Here is a 21,701-nt window from a genome sequence, read left to right as displayed (position 1 = left end):
TTTCTGGATATAAAAAGACAGTCCAGGGTCGCATTTCCCAACAAGCTCTGTAAGCAAATTTATTGACAATTGCCACTGACATGACATTCATGACATTCAGCCAAGTATGGTGACCCATTCTCAGAATTCGTGCTCTGCATTTAACCCATCCAGAGTGCACACACACAGAGCAGTGAACACAAACACACACACACACAGAGCAGTTCGCCTGGGGAGCAGCTGGGGGTTCGATGCCTTGCTCGAGATTCTAACCCACAACCCTAGGGTTAGGAGTCAAACTCTCTAACAACTAGGCCACGACGTCCCCAAAAATAAAATAGGCTCCTTACATTTTCATTACAAATTGGTAGCCATTACTGTCAAAAATAAATAAGCAAATGAATAAACAATAAACAAGTATTTTATATTTGTAAAATAATATACCTTATTATCATATATACAAACACAACTATACTTTTTAAACAAATTATTCAAACTTACCACATTGATTTATTATTTTAATGTTATTAACATATTAGTAATATAGCTTACACTTTATTTTATTACATAGTCCTTGTTGCCTCTACAAAACTCAGTTTTCCCTGAACATCTGGTATCTTGGAAAACCAGCACTGCCATGCAAAAAAAAAAAAAAGAAAAAGAGAAACATTCTACAACAATTCTGATACTAATGTAAATCTTTCAAAGTTGTAAATAGTATCAGAATCAGAAGACTACTGAAGCACGTTTCAGTCTTTCTCCTTCAAAATGTCACGTTCAAGTCACGTTCAGTGTGTTCCTTGCACAGTCTTTGTATATGAATTGTGAAATTTACTGGCAATTTTTGAGTTTAATGTTTTCCACACTAAATTATTTTCAGTGCATGTTTTTGTTTCTTCAAAAAGCCTGAAAATATCAAACAAAACCCTTCAATCGAATGTACACAGTCAGTGTTTATATTGAGCATACCTGAAGTGCTAGTGTTGTGTCGGACACTCGGGGCAGCACCGCACTGCACCGCGCAGGCCTCTGTACTGTATGGAGGTGAGGTAAGTCTGTATTTAAGACGCACCCACCGCTCTATGCCACTCCCTTCAGGTGAAGTGGTTACAGAGAGATCATTTCCTTCACTCCGCTTACCTATGAAACAAACGAAACCCGTCTATAGTCTTAATGTAGACGGCTGCTGTTTTCAAATAAAACAATTAAACGAGCAAAGGTAACTAACCGTAAAACAGCTTGACGATGGAGGCAGCGCCAGGCGGTCTCGGGCGCTGTTCTTGCGCGTTCTGGCTCGCGGTGGCTTTCGACATTTTTGGTCTCATCATATTATTACTCGGCGTGTTCGGAGACTTGTTCTTCTACGACTTCTTGATATATGCAGGAGCCATCATCATTTTCCTGAGTCTCATTTGGTGGGTTTTCTGGTACACGGGTAACATCGAGGTGCCCCCCGAGGAGCTTGAGGACGATGTGGGTTTGCTGAAGAAGGGCAGAGGTTTGGCAGGAGTTGTCAGGAGGTTCTCCAGCCGCCTCTCGAGCGGAGTGCGAAACTCTTTCAGGAGAAACGGGGGACCGCGTGGTCAAGGTGCAGTGGCCGGCCAAGCAAAGCACAGGAGAGATGGAGGTCAGGCCCCAGTGGCCTTTGCAATGACCCCTCAGGATAATGTGAGCACTTTGTCTGCGACAGTGACCGCAGGAGACACCCTCAGATCAGAAACACAGGCCATATGAACAATCACGTACAGGTTAATACCATTTCATTATGTATATATAGCTGTCTCTATTGCATCACTTTATTAAGGTAAAGGCAATGGCAACTTCACCAGTTTATCGATTAATGTCTGCTGAAATGTTTCAATCAAGTTTTAAAAAATGTTTTATAACGTTGTTTCTACATATTCTTGATGTAATAATTGGCATGATATGAAAGCGGGTCATATAAGGAAACATGTCAGTGAAATGACTTTGAGAAAGTATTTGCATCATAATTAAGGGCAGATCACTCTGTTAAACATCAACCATGAAACCTACAATAGCTCATATAAACAATGTCAAGTATGACGGATGTATATTCATTTTTAAGAGGATTTACCCACCTAATGTACTTTATGAAGTTGGTTTTGCCACCTGATATAGGCATAACTCATAAATCATTTACACAAGATTAAGTGAAATAAAGTAGCAAAACAGAGTTATAAACTATGTATAACATAAATGCATTGTTTTCCAAGTGGATTCAACAGGTTAAATAATTATTTATAGATAGACGCTGTCTGTGGGATAAAATAATATATCAAATACACACTAGAGAGAGAAAAAGACCTTTTAAATGACAAAAAAAAAAAATTTGTGAACATTTTCTTGTTTTATTTTAACAGGTTACAGAAGAGGATATTCAACCATATGGCGCTGCTGAAGTGGACTTTTGTTTTTCTCTCCTGTTGAAATATTCATTGTTTTTATTGAAAATGTTTACAATTGAATTAGGTTTTGTACTACGTTTATTTGATTGATTTTGTGTTCCGTGCTTTGTATTATACACTATTTTGAGATTATGCACTGGTAAGAAAGGCTTTTTGGCAAAATAAATACAATTATGTATTTTCCTACATGTAATAGTCTGTTTTAGATGAGTTTTGACCAACGGGATTGTAACCAAGACATGTTTAGTGTCCTGCTTTTATCGAATCTGATCTCTACTGTACAACCTTTGGACATTGAGAAGTGTTATTAGGTGTGCCTCCTCTTATCTTTGTTTGTTCACTCCAGTTTCGAAGCAGCAGTGTAAATGAAGCGGATGGGTGGCAGACGGTTTGATATCTCAGCAACAGTGTCCTTTTTTATTCAAAACTTTTTTCTAGATATTTATATGCAGCTACCAGGTGGATCTCAGATGCAATCATACATTGACACCATTTTTTTTTAAATATTTGTTAGAAACTATTGCACAGTTAAACTAACCATAGAATCTGGAAAAGATCATTTACTTTCACTTAAGGCGTATTGTTCAACATGGCAAATCTTATGAAAGAACATTTGTATTGTGACATTATTTTCAAGACAATACAAAATTCTCAAATCCGATGTGCCAGTGGTCTTCAATAAAGAATCCATCAATTATTAATTGATTTTTCACAGATTTTACAAAAATACTGTAGCCTATTAAGAACACAATAACAAAACCCTCTGGCCTTCTTCGGTACTTTTTGACCAACAAATTGTACATTTTGAATTTTTTTGAAATCTTAGCTTCATCGAAATGAAGTGTAATTTTTGTCACATTAACAATATGAACACAAAAGAATCATGGACATGGTTTGGATATATTAAAGGGTCAAAAAAAATAAATAGAAAAACTTGACTTCTTCATGGTCAAAAATAATAGTAATAAGTTATAGTAAATTAATAGAAAATGTAAAAACATTTGAAAACTCAGGTACAAACTACATATCAGCCACTGGTCAGAAAAAAAGTGTGCAGCTATCAAGGGGTGTATCTCTAGAATTTCAGGAGTGCAAAATAAACACCCACATGAAATAAACTGGTAAGACTGCAACAAAGCAAATTTTTAAAATATGTGAAATAATATTAAAAAAATCAATTAATTATAAAATGTTTGCATGAAGTGTTTTGAATTATCACTACCCATTTTCCAAATTTTGTTAGATTTTTTACTCATCAAATACTGAGTGACAAAAATTCTTTCTGTGATTTTAATGTTTTACTGTAATAATAATGTAAAACCTGATACGTATCTTACCGAAAATATCTAAACTTTGACAAAATGTAAATACAAAACCTAAAAAAATTAAGAAATTATCTCTAGAAAACAATGGGAATCCAAAAGCTCCAAAATATCTATACAGGGTGCTAATACAATAGGTTATGCAACATTACGTTTTTATTTTTTTGTGAAATATTGCATTTATTAAAAATAAATTAAAAGATTAAAAGATTAGTTCACCCCAAAAATAAATTTCTGTCATAATTTACTCACCTTTATGCCATTTTTAAGTTGTGGGACTTTCTTCTGTGGAACATGAAAGAAGATACAGTGGGTCTGTTTTTTATTCCTTAAAGTTACCAAAACCTCAGATAAAAAAAGTCAAATACCACATTAATTTCTTACATAAAAAAGTAATGTAGCCTAAGAGTATATAATTATTTTACTGCATTTACAATATAAGTGTTGTAAAATATGTGAACTAGGCTTTACAGACCTGGTTTCACTATTCCACTATTCGAGCTCGCTTATTGGTTTAAGAATAAACTGCCAATTTATCTTAGATATTTTTGCTGCATATGCTACAGAACAACAGCAGTTGTGCCAAGCGGTGCCGTGCAGCCCGAGTTATTTTCTGTTCATTGCAAGTTCATTCAATAAAGAAAGTTTACAATCAAGCTTCTGAGTACTAAGTTATTAACCCAACAATAGCGGGATCAGTTAATTTAATTGCAGTGGGCAGCGCAAACATATTTTTTTGGTTGTGTGGGGGCCTCGAGTTGAAAAAGGTTGGGAACAACTGCTCTATCCACAAAGTGGCCCTTATGCAAAACAACCATTCTTCGAGTCATAACACTTTTTTGCCACTAGGTGGCAGAACGTTCCTTTATTGAACGCAACTGAACCAAACACGCTACTTTACATTTTATTTTTAATATAAAGTTCTTGTGAAATATAAATGAGGTCAGGCTATTATAAGGAAAACAATTAAACCTGCAAAATAATTGGAGGGGTTACTGTAATATTGGATGGGATGTACAAATTTCTAATATTTGGGGCATGATTAGGAAAACGGGTGGAAAGCATAGTACAACTTGGGATCTCAAATAAAGAAAATGTAAAAATGTTTAATAATATACATACAGCAGAAATAATTTGTCAGAAGGAGCAAGAAATATAAGGGGAAAATGTTAAGAGAGACAAATGCTGGAAACATAACAAGTTATCTAATAGACATGGAAATGTAAGGATCAATTGTATTTAAGTATATATATATAAAAAAAATATATTTAAGCCTTCTCATTGTCACTTCACACTCCAGTTCAATTGGCGGTGGTGTACATTCACTCCTCACCTACAACAACATGATCAACATTAACAACACTGATTGTGTGAGGATCATGTGACACTGAAGACTGGAGTATTGGCAGCTTTGCCATCACAGGCATCATTCTACCTTACACCATAATTTATAGTTCTTTTTTTAATTCACACAGATCTCCCGGGGACATTTGATCGGTGTCATCAAGCCTCGCACCTGTTGCAAGATATGTTCCATGATAAGTGTCTTACAAAACCTCCAAAAGCATAGCAGAGTTGATCAATTTATTGATTTAGCAGTTTAGCAGGCACTAATAAACACTTTTCTAGTTCTTTCAGATCCAGTCGATTCCAGATGCCAATCCTTTCTGACAAGTTTCCCTTTGTGCAGAAATCCTCCAGAACACTTTTGAGTTATGTTTGTGGAGAGGTTCTCCACAGCATTTATATCCAGTACTGGAGTAACGTCATCACATGTGTGAATGTGATCGTACAGAGGCCGTGATTTCTCTCCACACAGGAGTGTTACGTGCACAACCTGTTGAGGGTTTCCATCTACATCCCTGACTTGAGGAGAACCATCTCTGAGCTCACCATCAGCAAAATGCTCACACTAGATGTAAGTGACTTATGTTTAGGAACTGTACTGATATATTTGCAACTGTGCAGATGTCTGATGGCTGTTTTTGACTTTTAGGTTAGTGCACCACGAGTGAGATTAAAGAAGTGGAAAGTGGAGCTCAGCAATATGCTGATGGTACATCACATGATGATTGCATCTTTGACATGGTGAGTCCAGAACACCTCAGAAATCAACAGAAAGCCAAACACATATAATGCAGGACATACTCAGTGGGACACATTTATAGGGATAGTTCATCCAGAAATGGAAAATCGACATGTACGCTCTTTCATGTTGTTCCAAACCAGTACAACTATCTTTCTTCAGTGAAATCCAGAAGAATGAACTGTAGTCATTGCATGCAGTGAATGAGGACTGGAGCTTTCAAGCCTCCAAAAAGATCCGAAAGCATCATAAAAGTAGTTGATACAACTCATATTTACATAACCGGTTTGTATGAGGAATCAAATTAAGCCCTAACTTATATCGTAGTCTTTCTTAATGTTTAAGCAGCCTTGGTGAGCAAGAACATATAAAGATCTAACCAATCCCTAACCTTTGAACAGCAGTGTAAGTGTAATTTGTTAGCATGTGTAAGCATGTTATAACTTCATGTAAAGAAGTGCATTCAAATGCACAGGCATTATACATATTTCATGAATAACATTTGAAGTGCATTCATAATTTAATTTAACTTTGTATCTGAATTATTTTATGTTTTTAAATAATATTTTTTGTTTCAGGCTATTTAGATATTGAGAAGACCAAAGCTCTGTACATCGAGCTGCTGTCTGTGTTTGATAAGGTGCTGCTTCCCACTCACTCTTCCTGTCACGTGCACTACTTCATGTTCTACCTGTGCAGCTTCCGCCCGGTAAGTTCCCACTTATCTGTTATTCTCAAACAAATAAACCCCCCCTAAGGGTTGGCTGAAACTTTTTTGGATCACTTATGGAAGATGTTACAAACCCCCAAACCAGCCCCCCGTCCTGAGACAGGCTGCTGCTGGATACGTGGACAGCTTCATGGCAAGAGCCAGGTTTTTGCCAGTATCGTACATGAACTTATCATGCAGTTGTATCTTATCTAATGCAGTGGAGCTCAATATTTAAACATCTTTCTTGGCAGTGGTTTGTTATCTTGATTAAGTCATGAAACGTGGGTGCCTCTTTGTTGTTATCTGGGAAAAAAAGGGTTTGATGGACACAGGTACATATATTTGTCAAAACATTGTTTAAAATCATGTCAGAACTGGTTCTGTAGAGTTTCCTCTCTTCCACAGGACAGTCAAGGCTTGTCTGGGCCTGTTGATTTCTTGGTTGCACTTTACATTGACATTCAGGACTCGGGATCTAAAGTGTTCTGTGACATCAATCTGCACGGCCCTATCTTCAGACAAAATGCATTTCTGGAGGAAAAAATGAAGAAAGGTCAGTGCATATAGAAATTTTTCTGTCAATACATGAAGCACAGGTGTGAAAATTTGAGATGCCAAAACTTTTTTCATTATAAATTTGTGTTTGTGGGTCAAGTACACAATTGTGACCCGGCTTCACCACTTTTCATTGTTTATTTTATTTCTACATTTCAAATGGTTTTTTTTTTTTTGGGTGGGGGGAGGTCATAAATTTCAAAAATGTTGCAGTGATCTTTTCTGAAAACATAATCAAGAAAGAAGCCTTGTTAGAAGAACAAAGTGATGGAAAAGTAAACTTTGAGTTTGGCAGGTTTTATAAATATTTCTTAGAAAAATTCTTGACAATAATGCTTCAATACTTGTTTATATTTGAAAAACGTTTGTCTTCCAAATCAAAGTCACGTGATTCAACTTCAACCAACATAAAAAAAAAATATAATAATAATAATAATTAATAAAAAAAATCATAATTGAATACTTTTTACAAGGAAAGGTCAGTTCAGGGTGTAAACCTTGTGCGACTCCCTTAAACATTTTTCAATTATAAAAAAATACTTTATTATAGTGTCACTTTATTATAGTGTCCTTGTTACACGTTACACATGCAACTAACCCTGTGTAACAGCTCAAGCTAATTCTGTTTTAATAGAGTTTCTAAAAGCTTAATTGTGTTTTGAGACTGTTTTATTCCCCACCATGCAAATAAGTGATTTAAAACAGCAATGTTGAATAGGGGTTTTATAATTATGACATAGCAGTATTATTAAAAAATCTTATAACTCAAAAGTATTACATTATATATTGACCATATCACTTTTAATATGCCAGTGAACTGTTATAAATGCAATTTTTATTATATCCTGGATCTTCAGAAAAGCTTGTATTAGTAAAGTACTGTCGTCTCTGAGGGGTTGAGTAATTTTCATTGCAAGTGTATATATATATATATATATATATATATATATATATATATATAATTTTTTTTTCTTAAAGCTTTTTGGCTCATTTCAGTAGTTTAGCCTCTTCAGAGAATATCCAATACCACTTTGATCTTGTCTCACAGGGGTCTGTGGAGGGAGAAGATGGCATTCTGCATGGAGAAACAGCTCATGGACACTCAGTAGTGGGCATGACTCCAGGTTCTTCTGACTCTCATCTGCACAGTCCACAGAGCATTGGCTCTCCCCGGGTCTTTCTGATCCACTGTTGTAGCACTCAGCTGGTCACAGATCACAGCAGGAGGGGGCGCTCAGGGACTGCTCGTGCTTGTGAGAGCACAGATCTGACTGGAGCCCACTCACACCAGCATTACTGACCCCAGTGTTTGGCAGTAGTTTCACTAAACCCTCTACTTCACTTTAAGACTGCATCATAAAATACAGAAATGCGTTTATTCAACATGTGTGCTATATTAATAGTAAAATGATAGAAGCATTGGTGGTTCATCAAGTAGACAGTCAGATGTATTTTATGTTTTCAGGAGAAACTGTCTGTACAGATGTGACGGTTGTAAGTAAATTATCAATGTGTTCTCACTTTAAGGAAATATTTTCAGTTTATTCTGAAATGATCTGAGAGGTTAGAAATGCCTGGTGGTGTGTTTAAATGATAAATGGGTGTCACTTCCCATGTTGTGAGTTTAAGCTCTGACTAAACCAGTGACTGACTGTTTGCACAAAATATTCTGTAGGAAACTGACATACAGAGAATACCTTCATTTAAATATGGTTTTCTATCTTATCTGTTAACTGTATGTTAACTTTAACTGTTGTCATAACCTTATCAGTGGAGTGTACTTTTGTGTACAGTTTTGAAATTAATTAACATTAAATAATAAAATGGTCCAACTGCTTTATTAAGATGGAATGGAGACATATTACTCTTAAAATATGTATTATTTTCTTCCACCAGAAATGTAACATTTCAATTATAATGATAAAATGTTGATTTATTGCAGATTAACAAAATTGTCATTGCCGGAATTTCTCTCCTGTGGATGCTTACTAGTAAATAAGTGATATATATTCAAATAAACAAAGTTATTTCAAACTGTAGTGATATTTCACAGTATTACTGTTTTCCTAAAACCATAAAAGGTTACTGGAAGGTCAAACTCAGTGATGCATCTTTAATAGAAATGTGTGTAATCATATCTAAGAAAAAAAAGCTGTTGCAGACTACACACGCATTCAAATTGTGTCAGCATGCAGCCCTTGATAGGCAAATCAATTTTATATGTATTGTACGATCAGACAGCTTTGGCTCAGCAATGTAGACCGTCACACATACACTACTACTCCAGCAGACATGTAAGCATCCTCTAGTATTTTTAAAGTCTCTATTGTACTGAAGTCCACTGCATATAATACACAAACACATCACACATTTGTTCAGACTTTAATAAAAACATTCAAAGAAAGATATTTAGGCCACACATATGATGCAATCTAATTGAATCACAGGACTACATGTCAGCATTTTCAGAGCGTGTGCTGTTATTAATATCAACAAACCATCTGCATGACGGAAATGAATGATAAACAGTTTATTACACATTGATATAAGTAACTAGATCCTATATGGCAAGACAAAACAGAATACAGTGTGCTTATGAAAACAGTAACCCGATCCATGTGCATTGTTCAGCTGAACGGATGCATTCAGGGTGGAACACTGCAATATGACTGGAATTACTCGATATATGAGTGTCGTGATGAGCAAGATCCCTACCAAGAACAGAATCATAGTCCGAGGAACCCAGGATGGAGCGAAGTTACTGTCGATCAATGAACCAAATCATGAAGGATCCCCTCAAAGCACTTAACAGAGCAAAGCTGATCATAATGCAGTGAAGGCTGGGTGACCCTGGACAAGACCGGCAAAGACATGAAGAGCAAATCAGAGGGTTTGATGACAAGATTGACCAGGTTTATGACGGCAACCGTGCACATACTTAGAAGCGAGCGTGTCTACATGTCTCTGCATAATAAAAGATTCGGACTGAAAATATAAAATCTTCAAAACGTCATAGCACTTCTCAGAACAGATACAAATAAGCATCATATCAAATGATGAAGAGTGGGGACTGTCCTGAAGATCCCTAGGTGAAATCTAATACATGTACTGTATAATACACCTAACTCTAACAGAGAGGTCCGCTGCACAGCCAAATGTGTTTTCATTACAGTTGTTCAAATGGGGAAATATACCATCTGAATGAGAGCATCTTCATAACTGTGTGAAGTAACCGCTTCAGCTGTTATAAATGTTACTCACGGCACATGCTGACACAGTTGAAATCATATCTGAGCGTTTCAAAGTCACCGCTGCTGTTAATGGTGCCGTTTGTGTTCCCGATTTAAATTCCCTTGGTTGGTTTCTGCCTTTATGTTATGAGTTCTGCTACATGTTAAATATGTACACGGACAGCTTTAAAAAATGAGTGTGAGTTTGATCAGAAGAGCTCAGGCCTCTGGTCACCACTTGAAAGAGTACAAACCACACAGTCTCTTATGTTCCACAGTATAGTTGCAGTTCGACCTCGATGTCCTGAATGAGCCCGGTTTGTCTGTCCATCCCAGATGATCTACTGACCTCGCCGCTCTACTGCAAGAGCCCCGGGGACAGGAGGTTCTGGCCACTGAGTGAGGCTACAGAGAAAACAATTACAAAAAATGATTGCAGATTAAGTGTGGCATTGTGTAAGTCTGTAAGCTTCTAAATTAAATATGAAGAATCTCATTATCATGTTTATGATTGTGTTTCATTCTAAAGTGATTTGCATTTGCCATATTCCCTTAAGAGTATGCGCTTTCCACAGGGAACTCTTCAGAAGTTAAAAGGGGTTAAAAATATAACTGTCATTTGGAGTCAATGATACAATCACACAATGGCTGACACTATTGTAATAATAATAAATAAATGTAAAAAATGAGCAAACAAATGTACAGAGCATGTCCTATAATTATTATTTTTTTTTTACAAAAATCCAGTTATAATTTCAGAATGATAATTAAAGACTAATAAAACGAATAAAACCCGTTTTGTTTCAAAAGGTTCTTCTGTAGGATTGACCATATGACAAGGCTGCCCTGACTGTCCTCATTTCAAAATGGCATGATTAATATGAAAAATGTCTAAAATACGAGCCACACTTGGTGTTTTCAAAACTCCTCGTCACACTGGATAAGTAAGAGACTTTGCAAGGCCAGCAGTTATAGTGAAGGGTAATGTGACGGTGAAATGAACATTTGGCCAGAGCTCAACTTAGCTGACAGCAGCAGTTGAAGGGAGAGATGCTGATGGCTTCATAACACAATAAAAACAGCCACTCACTCTGAATCACAGTCCTCTTCGGCCTTCACAATGCTTCCCTCTACGTACTGCAGTAATTCTGCGAAATAACCAAACATTTTGTGAATAATACTTATAATATCACAGATTCGAAAACACAAGTTCAAATGAGTAAATTACAACAAAATGTCCAGAAACTGTCTTATTGTCCCAGATTACTCAAGGAGAGAGGCTGTAAGCAGCCACTCAGAAGAGCAGCCCAGAGCTGTTTTCTCACTCACTGTGATCCTCGGTGCAGAGTGAGCAGACACCATCTACGAGCTCTTTGGCCTCAGCTGCGAGCTGGCAGGCTGGATCCGGGATCGGGGAGGCTGTGTCGGGGCTGTCAGTCACTGGAGACGCTTGTGTGCACCTGTAGGACGAGGAAGATACGTCATGATCTCTGACAGAGTGAGCCACTACAACTTTCAGTGTTTGTCTTGAGAAACATACCCACTTTCAATCCCAAATAAGCTGGCATTGGTGAAAACTTTGTGGACATTCTGTAAAAACAAGAGAGCAAATTTTAAACTTGGATAATCTTTGTGTTTTGGACGCGACACTGATATCTAGATGCAACAGTGTACTTTAAAAGGAACTTTAAAACCAAAAATGAATATCCTGTCATCATTTACTCACCTTCTTGTCAATCCAAAACTGTATGACTTTCTGTCTTCCGCTAAACATGAAAGAAGATATTTTGAGGAAAACTGTGCAGCTGATGATAGCCATTGTCTTCTTTAGTATGAAAAAAAATACTGGAAGTCATTGGCTACCATTAACAGTTTGCTTCCCAAAATTCTCTTTTGTGTTCAACAAAGAAACTGACATGAGGGTGAGTAAATGATGACAGAGTTAGCATTTTGGGGTGAACTATCCCTTTAAGTCAGAAAACATGGTTTGTGTTGACCTGTGCAAATCCAAGGAGCTTCTTGTTGGATATCTCCAGGTGTTTCCGTGTGAGTTCAGACCTTCTCAGCTGACTGTCAATCATGGCCAGCCTCCTGTTCAGCTCCATCACATTCTCCTGGGAAGACAATGGTCTTTAAAAACCTTTGCTAAAACGTAAACTATTAAAAACTTTTTCGTTAACGTAAACTATTAAAAACTTTTTCGTTAATTGAAATAAAACTGAATTATAAATATTTGATGAAAAGCACACAACTTAAAAAAAATTAAAATAAACAATAGAAATGTTCTCACGGCAACTAACTGAAATAAAATAGGTATTAACATGACTCAAACTAAAAAGTTGAACAAAAATCAAGTTATATAGAAACATTTTTAAAAAACGAATTAAAATAAAACTAAAACTAAAATGAAAGTGTACAAAATAAAAGCTAATTCAAGATTCCTAATAGTATACAAATACTAAAACAACACTAGTTCATCTTAAACAGGACTGTGTTGTACTGGATAACTATTATCTGTCAACTCATTCTTGTCTACAAAAGTTTCAGTCATTGCATCTATATAAATAATTTTTCAGCAAACAGACAGATGTGTTGAGGAACATTTACTTTAGTAGCCTCCAGGCCTCTCGGTTTCTTTCCGGCGAGCTGGTTCTTCAGATCTTTGATTTCAGCCTCCAGGAGCTGAATGACCTGCTCATAGTCTTGTTCAGCGCTGTTGGTCTGTCTCTGAACAGCCTCAGCGACCTGCAGCTTACTTTTCAGAGACTTGTTCTCCTCCACTGTGGCTGTGGTCTTCTGTTTCATCCATACACATGGAAATAAGCAAATGCACAAAAGGATGAGTGGAGAAACATCTTCAGATGCTCATGTTGTGATAGTATACATTTGGTATACACAAATATAGTGAGGTAAAATGGGCATCACAAAGTGTTGATGTATTAAAACTGCTCACATGACTTAATATTTGGATTTTGAGGCATTTAAGTCACATTAAACAAATCATGTGTTTATTTGTGATGCTGCAGGCTTTACCTCAGCCGTCTTCTGCAGTTCCTCCTCCAGAGTCTTCTTACTGTCTTCTGTGTCTTTCAGTAACCCCTGAGAGCAAAAAATGTTCATATCAAAGGCTTTCTGCACAGATGTTCAGCTCTGTCTCGCTAAATTTAATAGAAGGGTTAAAACTTAAAATAGCTAGGACATGGAAATTCTGTTCTCTACATGTATGATATTGATCTTATAGAATGATTCAACTATGCATATATTCTTTTATTTATTTTTTTGACCTTATTATTTTTCATCCAATGTTTATAACTCGATTTCCAGTGAAATGACACAGTGACACATACCAAACTTCAATAATTTATAACTCCGCCCCTTTCCAGCTTTTTTTATTTTTAAATAATAGATTTTGCTCAGATACACAGTACATCACAATACAGAAAAAAAGATGTGTCACTATTTCCATTTAATTGCAATTTTTCTGCCACAGAAATGGTGATAAATAGAAAAATTACTGTTCAGAAATATTCCTTCCCGGTCATAAAACTTTCTTTAACATTAAATCACCTGTCACATTGTGATTCTGTTACTCATTCTTTTGTTTTGGTGGTTTAATGTGAGAAATATTCCACTTGAAACAAAAATGTATGAAAGAAAAGCGTGCCTGATAAAGGTGCTGATGATAAATAAATAAAAGGTGGTTATAAAAAAGTTGTGAAATGTGTTTTCTTAAGTTGATTTGTATGCTTCTGAATCAGTCAGACTATCGCTCTAACAATTTGACTTTAAATGATATGTATAAAAACTTGTTAGTAGTAACTGTTTATTACATGCCAGTATTACAAGTCATTCTTGACATGCATTTGGCACTTAACGAGTGTTCATTTTGCAATCCAGTGTTTATTTCAGTACTCACCTTAAGTTGTTTCATTTGCAGCTGAAGATGTTTGACTTCAGTCTGAAACTCCTCCAGTTCCTCACTGCTGTAGCTGCACTCTGACTCACAGGTCTGAAACAGAGAGGGACACGGTGAAAACAGCTCTTTCTTGAGTGTGTGACCCTGCCTCTGTGATCTGAAAAGAACATCGAAACCAGGACCATTTCAGTGCTCATGCATCGATGTGAGACATATCCAAAGGTGCAGGGCACAGAACAGGCAAACTCTTACAATTGAAGCATTTAAGGGCTTAAAAGACAGCTTTGATAACTCTCATGAGCAGCCGAAAAGCTCCTTTAAGGACACAAAGTAAATCTCCCGACATTCCGCTGAAGTTTAGCCCCAATCAAAGTCAAGTGCTCCATTACTAAATCCTGCGGGTCTACTTACTGGGGAATGAAAGGCAGAGGTGTCCATCAAACTGGCTGCTTCCTGATAGGAGAACATGAAGGGACCCTGTCCCAGTCCCGCCTCCTCCAGCTTCTCCTGATAAATGCTGCGGGTGGCTTCCACAAAGTCTTGTCAAGAAAACAGAGCCGTAGTTAGAAGTAGTCAAGAACAATACTCAAAATATAGTAAAAGCATGTAAGAAATTATAGCATCAAAACCATCAAGACCTCTGTTATGTAGATTTGAAATTATGTGGTCAACATTTGCTTGCTAAACTTCTTCTGTCACTCTATCTATCCAGAAATCAATCTTCATAACAAGAAAAAAGAGTGTCTAGAGGGAATGTTTATGTTCAGGTGTCCTTGCACAGCTAAAGTACAAGAAACCAGGCAGAGCTCTTGCTCCACTGCAAGCACTTTTGATCAGGATTTGCTGCGGAGGAGCGTAACTCCCTGTCATGAGCAACCTGGAAATACACCTAGCTTTCTAATTTCATACTGAATCCAAATATTTTCCCCCATGACAATCTGTCAAAGGGTTTCAAAGTGTAAACCTAAGCTCAATATCCAAATATGGATGATTATTTCCTTTTCAAAATGGCTATTTCCACCAATGTTAAACTGATACACCGGTTACTCACTAGCATCCGAGCAATATGTGCGAGAGAGATTAACATCACATTGTCTTGGTCATTTTGGTAATGTTGAATTATGCTAAATTTGCATGCTAAACCAACCACACTTTCCTTTTATTTATTTGTTTTGTCATACTAAGGACTGTGCTAAAGAAGGCTTGATCCTCCTGAAGGACAAAAAACAAGTTGTTGGCCTATAAATATGAAGATACATTTCTGGTGAAATGTAAAATGGCAACCTCTGAATTGGTGAAAACCATTAACATTACATGAGCAGTTAAACTGAATACCCCACTCATTCAAGGATGTTTGCACTATGAACTATGTGATTTTCTGAAAAGGGAATGTAAGTGAAAATGAGTAATTATTTCCTTCATCTAGTTGACTGGCTGAAGATCATGTTATGCAGCTGCAGCATAAAGGTGTAAAGCATGTTTCTGTACCTCCATACGACACCGTTCCCTGAGGGTCTGTAGTGAGACTCTCTCTGAGCTGCCGTCTCTTCTCATCTGTTAGATCCAAACCCAGGTACGACAGAGCCTGCAAAATGACCAAACTGTCAAAAACCTCCATCATTACAGTGCTTCTGACCTATTCAATCACATCCTGCAGTTCTCCTATTCTAAAAGGCATTATTTTAATTAATTATTTACATATTTCTATTATGTTATATATTACAAAACTAGTTTGAATATATTGCTCAGAGCAAATGTTTCTCTTGAAAAAAAAAAACTACTTGAACAAAAGGTGCTTAAAGGGGACATATGACTTGCTAAAAAGAACATTATTTGTGTATTTGGTGTAATGAAATGTGTTTATGCTTTTTAAGGTTCAAAAACACATTATTTCCTTCATATTGTTTCTGGTCTATGCCCCGCCCTCTGAAACGTGGGGATTTTACAAAGCTCATCTGAAAAGCGAGGTGTGCTCTGATTGGCCAGCTATCCAGTGTGTTGTGATTAGCCGAATACCTCAAGCGTGTAACGGAAATGTTATGCCACTTTACATATTGTGTTGCCCTGTCCGGTCCAGAGCGACGAAACATAAACATAAAACCCCTTTATAAATGTGATATAAACATGATTTCTAGTCGTGTCCTCTTTTGGAAGGCCAAACAAAGTGGTTTTGCTTTCTCAACAAAATTGTTTCACAAACCGCGGCCTTGAGTGAGCGCAGGCCGAGGCCTAGAGTGATATAACGAAGGACCATCCGTTGGGCTTGAGGCAACCACATGTGACGACCCCGGGCTGGTCTCCACTTCATCCAAGATAAAAGCTGATCCGGAAATCCACAGTGCAAAGTCGATGTATTTCCTCAGCGACCAGCATGGATCAGCTCCAGGCATGACGAAGCAGATATGGTCCTCTTTTGGAAGGCCAAACAAAGTACTTTCGCTGTCACGGTGTAACACATTGCGTCTAAGCGGCATGAAGTCATCAACAACTATACTACAATGAGAATAAAAGGTACACCTTCTTTCTTTGCGTGAACATCTGGGCGGCGTTATGCAAATCTTCTCACATAGTGATGTAGAGACGTGGGGGCGTGTTAGAATGAGCCATTTTAGGGGTGTGTGGATGATTCTTAGCTTTAATAAAGAATATCTCTTTGGATTTGAGACTTTAGTCTTTGCAACTTCACAGATCTTTTTTATGCACCAAGAGCTTGTAACACTCCAAAGAGAAAAAAAAAAAAAAAAAATCATACAACCCCTTTGAAAGTGCTGACTGATGACTATGATTGTTTTTTTGACTGCACAGCATCCAAGCCAAGTTTGAAAAGAGTGTTACAGCTATGAGCTATGTGCACAAGAGGGCAGTGTGGTAACAGAGGTCAAGACACTGGCGTACAATAAATCCAGGCTTATGGTCCATAAGAGTTCAAAAGGCATTAATAAAGCTAATCAGACTAAGTTCAAACCTTCAATCTGATACTGCCACAAAAGTAAGACACACCGATCAAACACCACTGGCAAGAAAACTGTCCCCTTACAGATAAAACATCTACATCTACTACTGCAGAACAGCAGAATAAACAGCATGATGTCACATTGAAACTTTGGACCATGTCAAATACCTTTTTGTGTATCACTTAATATCATGTTCATTGTGCCTTTAGTCCACATTTAAGTGCTCTTGTCCAGTGAGACCTGATCCTATTAATGAGCTGGTAGATTAGGGTCAGCCTCGGGATCAGCAGGATTAAATTAAATCTCTGCTAAACAACTGCACCATAACAAAGAGGAGAGATGGAGATGTATGAGGAAAATGAGACTGAGATATGATAGTCTTCATAAGTACTCTGTCAGTTACTTCGCACAGAGATACAGGCTCCTTCTGAAGTCACTGGTACAGATTTCAGTGGGGATTAACCCTTTAAATTCTCCCTTATGTTTTCTGAACTGCTGGATCCAATCCTGCCATTACTAAAAATACAGGTACAAGAACATGCCACTTAAATAATGCAAAACAATTTAGGGAATTAACTTTTTATTTTTCTCAATAAAAAATGTACATCTAAATTAACAGTATTTATTTTAAATTATTGTTCTTAAAGGGGTAGCTCACCCAAAAATGATAGTTATGTCATTAAAGCTGCAGTCGGTAACTTTTGACGCTCTAGCGGTTAATAAACAGAACTGCTTGCGTCTTGCAGAAGAACATTGTAGCCGGAACTACTTCTCTCTGTTTATGTCTATGAAGAATCACAAAGGTACTGGGTTACTCCGCCGCGGTGCCCCGAAGCAATCTAAAATAGTCCGAATATAAACACTTATTATAGGTGTACCCTAGTGATTCAGGACAAGCTAAAAACACGGTTTGGAAAATGGATTCATGGTGTACTCGCTTATTATTAGGGATGGGTATCGTTAAGGTTTTAATGGTATTACTACTCTTACCGATACTGCTTAACGGTCCGGTACTTTAACGGTATTCTTATCGGTACTTTGTGTTGTGTTAGGCAGTCGAAAACTTTGCATTTCTCTATCTGCACATAATGCACTTTTGAAAGATGCTGTATGTTTCCGCTCTTACATGCAAAAATTTTGTTGCACTTATGACAACCAACATTATCTGCATCCACTCTAGTGAAGTATAACCACACTTTGGAACGTTTTGCCATCGTCACTCTTTGTATTAAGCAGGTGTTTTTGTACTGTAAGGGGCCGTTTGCAAATCGCGCCTAAAAACGCTTGGAAAATGCTAGGCACGCTGCTTTCTGATTTTTTTTCCCCAAAGCCTTTGGGCACTTGCTCTCCTGAGGAGTCTGCCGTTGCTAAGCAACCATGACCTGATCTCTCCATGAAAACGCGGAAATTTCAGCAATGGATGAATGGATTTGCAGCACTAAAAACTGCTTGCAGTAGCACTTCTACTAAATGAATTAAAAAATCCACATACAGCTATCAGCTGTTCCTTCATCTTGGCTGAGCTTCAACGTTTTTACAGAAAAGGTGAGGAAGTTACATGACCTGCGGTGCGCTTGCGGCATTCTGAAAATTTGAGATGTTTTTTACTCGATGCAGTGCGGACGCCATGCCTGGAAAAAACAAGGTCGTCGGACCGTGTGCGCGTCGCGAACGCGTCGCTTCCATTATGAGCGCATACCGCGCACCTGCATTTGAAATAACAAACTTGAGCGTGCAAAAGACGCGATATGTGAACAGCCCCTTCGCGTGTGTGTGCGCTGCGCTCGTTCTTGTTGTGTGTGTGTGTGTGTGACTGACGCATGAGCGATCTCGCAGATTTCACAGACAAACGTCTTAAAAATATTGCAAATTAGAAATGTTTGGTAAGATAAAATTTGCACGATAACATCATTAAGCAAATCTCTTCGCCATCGTCACTCTTTATTACTAAGCGGGAGTTTTCATACTGTTATGTCTGTGCGTGTGCCGCGCTCGTTGTGGTGTGTGTGTGTGTGACTGACAGACAGCATCCGCGGCGCGCATGAGCGATCTCGCAGATGTCACAGACAAACGTCTTAATATGATCGCACATTAGAAATGTTTGGTGAGATAAAATGTGCACGATAACATTATTAAGCAAAAATACATAGTACATTATTTTTTCCCCCTCCAGTACCGAAAGCAGAACCGATACCGTCAGATCTTACTGATACTACGGTCTTTCATAATTTAGCCCTGGGGCCAGTTTAATACCGGGTTTCGGTACCCATCCCTACTTATTATATATATATTGTAAATTTTGATCAGAAAAAAAGTTACGGACCGCAGCTCTGATTGGTTGTTTCTTACCGGGAGTGGAGTATTTCTGCAAATGGCAATAGGACCACTGGGAGGAGCCAAAGGAGCTTGATTTTTCATATTCTACTGTCAGGACATAATGACAGGTTTAACAAATATGTAAAATTAGATTTAGTCTGAGAGCTTTCTGTCCCTCCATTGAAACTATGTGAACGATATACTGTCCATGTCCAGAAAGCGTTGCCTTCTCTTCCGGGTCTGTTGTGAGCGCGTTCACAACACTGACGCAGCTGACGTGTTATCTTTGTTATTGGGCGCACCAGAAAACACGTCAGCAGTGTCATACGTCAGCAATGCCGTGAACTCTCTCACAATAGAAACGGAAGAGAAGACAATGCTGAATAAAGTCGTAATTTTTGTTATTTTTGGATCAAAATGTATTTCTGATGCTTCAACAAATTCTAACGGACCCTCTGATGTCACATGGACTACTTTGATGATGTTCTTCTTATCTTTCTGGACATGGACAGTATACCGTTCACACAGTTTCAATGGAGGGACAGAAAGCTCTCGGACTAAATCTAAAATATCTTAAACTTTGTTACAAAGATAAATGGAAGTCTTACTGGTTTGGAACAACATGAGGGTAAGTTATTAATGACATAATTTTCATTGTTGGGTGAACTAATCCTTTAAATGTAAAAAAAAATGATTTAAAGACGATAAAAAACTGATTTATTTTAGCGGGTTGTCTCATGGGGCCACCAGGTTAATATCACATGACTAGTATACTACTCATTTTATTCAAACTTTCTCTCACAGATATAAACTGTTGATATAAAATCCAGTAATTCAATTTTGTAACACTATCCAGCACAGTGGTTCTCAACCGAGCATCAACATGACTAAAAAAGTATATGCCATAAGTAAATTAATAATTATTTTTAATAATAAAATTTTAATCTAAATGAAAAAATGCTAAAAAGAAAATAAGATTTATTTTTTATAAGATAATAGAATCCAATATATATATAAATATATTAATCAAAGTTGTCCTAACTTTTTGGTGAACGGTTTTGATCCACCTCAAATGTTGGCTAGTGTATATTTTTCCCCCTGAATAACTTTACTTGAACAACATACAGCCACAAAATGAAAAAATGAAATCACAAAATGAATTACCTTAATATATGTTAATTAGTTCAATACTCAATAGTCTATTCCATTCTGTTAATAAAAATAAAAAAAATAAAAAAAACAAGCAGCTTTGTCACAATTACAGCAGAAATTCTAGAAATAGTCTTTATCAGCGTGTCGTTGAATATTTTGTTGGGGAACAAGGGGCCTTCAGGTTAAAAAGGTTGATAACCACTGATCTAGCTAGCTAACAAAATTGCAAAAAATTATTTTTGATAATCTTAGAGAGCATGTGGAAAATTTTAACAGATTTAAATTAAAGCTACAAAAATGTGCACATTTTTATGTCTTAAAATGTAATATGTAACATTTATCAAACATTACATGCTAAAAAAATAAAAAAGCAATTTTTGTGTGAGGTCAGTGAAAATATTATCGGTTTAGTCAGCAGAAGAAAAAAAACTTAGTTTCGTCCTATTTTATAAGTCAAACATAAACTTACCATGCACAGCTCCCGACTGCTGCGAATGTTTCATAAAGTAAAAGCATCACTCATTGTACACATGCAAAACTGTTTGTATAAACTAAACCAGGCTTACCAGATCGAGCTTCTCTGATTTGAGCCGTATGTGGGGGTCCAGCGAGATCTTGGGTTTGGAAACAGTGGCTTGTCTCTGTGCGGCAGAGGCTGAGGGGGAAAGTGGGACAGTCATTCACCTACTTTAAGAGTCATACTCACATTAGAGCAATTAGTGGTGAACGCTAAAGTTAGCTGCACTGGAAAACCTGGCCTTTGGAAAACTATTTTATTTTTTATTTTCTGGGAGCTCAAATGAATGGGTATTATATTAATACAATAAAGATTATGAACTGTGTGAGGGAATTGAATCGAGGGGGCGAGAGAGAAAGCGATGGAGAAAGAGAGGTATTAACACCAGTGCTTTCAGTGGCATGTGTATTGTTAAGCAACGCTCGCTATAAGAGCTATGAGATGATCACCCCCACCCTGGGGACACACTCCTGCAGGGGATTTAGCTGCCTTCTGATGCTCATGATTGACAGCTTGAGCTCAGACACGTCAGACTC

General features: G+C 37.3%; 2 protein-coding genes across 6 annotated transcripts in view; one reads left to right on the top strand and one right to left on the bottom strand.

Moving 5' to 3' along the window:
* Positions 1-1,082: 1,082 nt before the first annotated feature.
* LOC127942997 (transmembrane protein 238-like) lies at positions 1,083-2,591 on the top strand. The gene is made up of 2 exons (XM_052539090.1): positions 1,083-1,727; positions 2,361-2,591. Exon 1 carries the CDS (start codon positions 1,225-1,227, stop codon positions 1,711-1,713), a length of 489 nt encoding a protein of 162 aa, XP_052395050.1. The 5' UTR covers positions 1,083-1,224; the 3' UTR covers positions 1,714-1,727; positions 2,361-2,591.
* A 6,855-nt stretch (positions 2,592-9,446) lies between these two features.
* LOC127951258 (syntaxin-binding protein 4) overlaps positions 9,447-21,701 on the bottom strand; it is a 37,861-nt gene continuing 25,606 nt past the window's right edge. For 4 of the 5 annotated variants that reach the window (XM_052549076.1, XM_052549073.1, XM_052549077.1 and 1 more), the window contains exons 12-22: positions 21,215-21,303; positions 15,715-15,811; positions 14,638-14,765; positions 14,227-14,319; positions 13,344-13,409; positions 12,918-13,106; positions 12,308-12,424; positions 11,851-11,900; positions 11,640-11,770; positions 11,401-11,458; positions 9,447-10,715 (exon numbers count right to left, since the gene is read on the bottom strand). In XM_052549076.1, coding sequence (XP_052405036.1) covers positions 10,652-10,715; positions 11,401-11,458; positions 11,640-11,770; positions 11,851-11,900; positions 12,308-12,424; positions 12,918-13,106; positions 13,344-13,409; positions 14,227-14,319; positions 14,638-14,765; positions 15,715-15,811; positions 21,215-21,303 — 1,082 coding nt within the window. In that variant the 3' untranslated portion in view covers positions 9,447-10,651. Of the gene's footprint in view, positions 10,716-11,400; positions 11,459-11,639; positions 11,771-11,850; positions 11,901-12,307; positions 12,425-12,917; positions 13,107-13,343; positions 13,410-14,226; positions 14,320-14,637; positions 14,766-15,714; positions 15,812-21,214; positions 21,304-21,701 lie in introns of those variants that run through there. The other variant, XR_008152638.1, reaches the window with a different exon arrangement.

The sequence above is a fragment of the Carassius gibelio genome, chromosome A3, assembly GCF_023724105.1.
Source record: "Carassius gibelio isolate Cgi1373 ecotype wild population from Czech Republic chromosome A3, carGib1.2-hapl.c, whole genome shotgun sequence".
Classification (NCBI taxonomy): domain Eukaryota; kingdom Metazoa; phylum Chordata; class Actinopteri; order Cypriniformes; family Cyprinidae; genus Carassius; species Carassius gibelio.
This window is presented reverse-complemented; position numbering and strand designations above follow the sequence as displayed.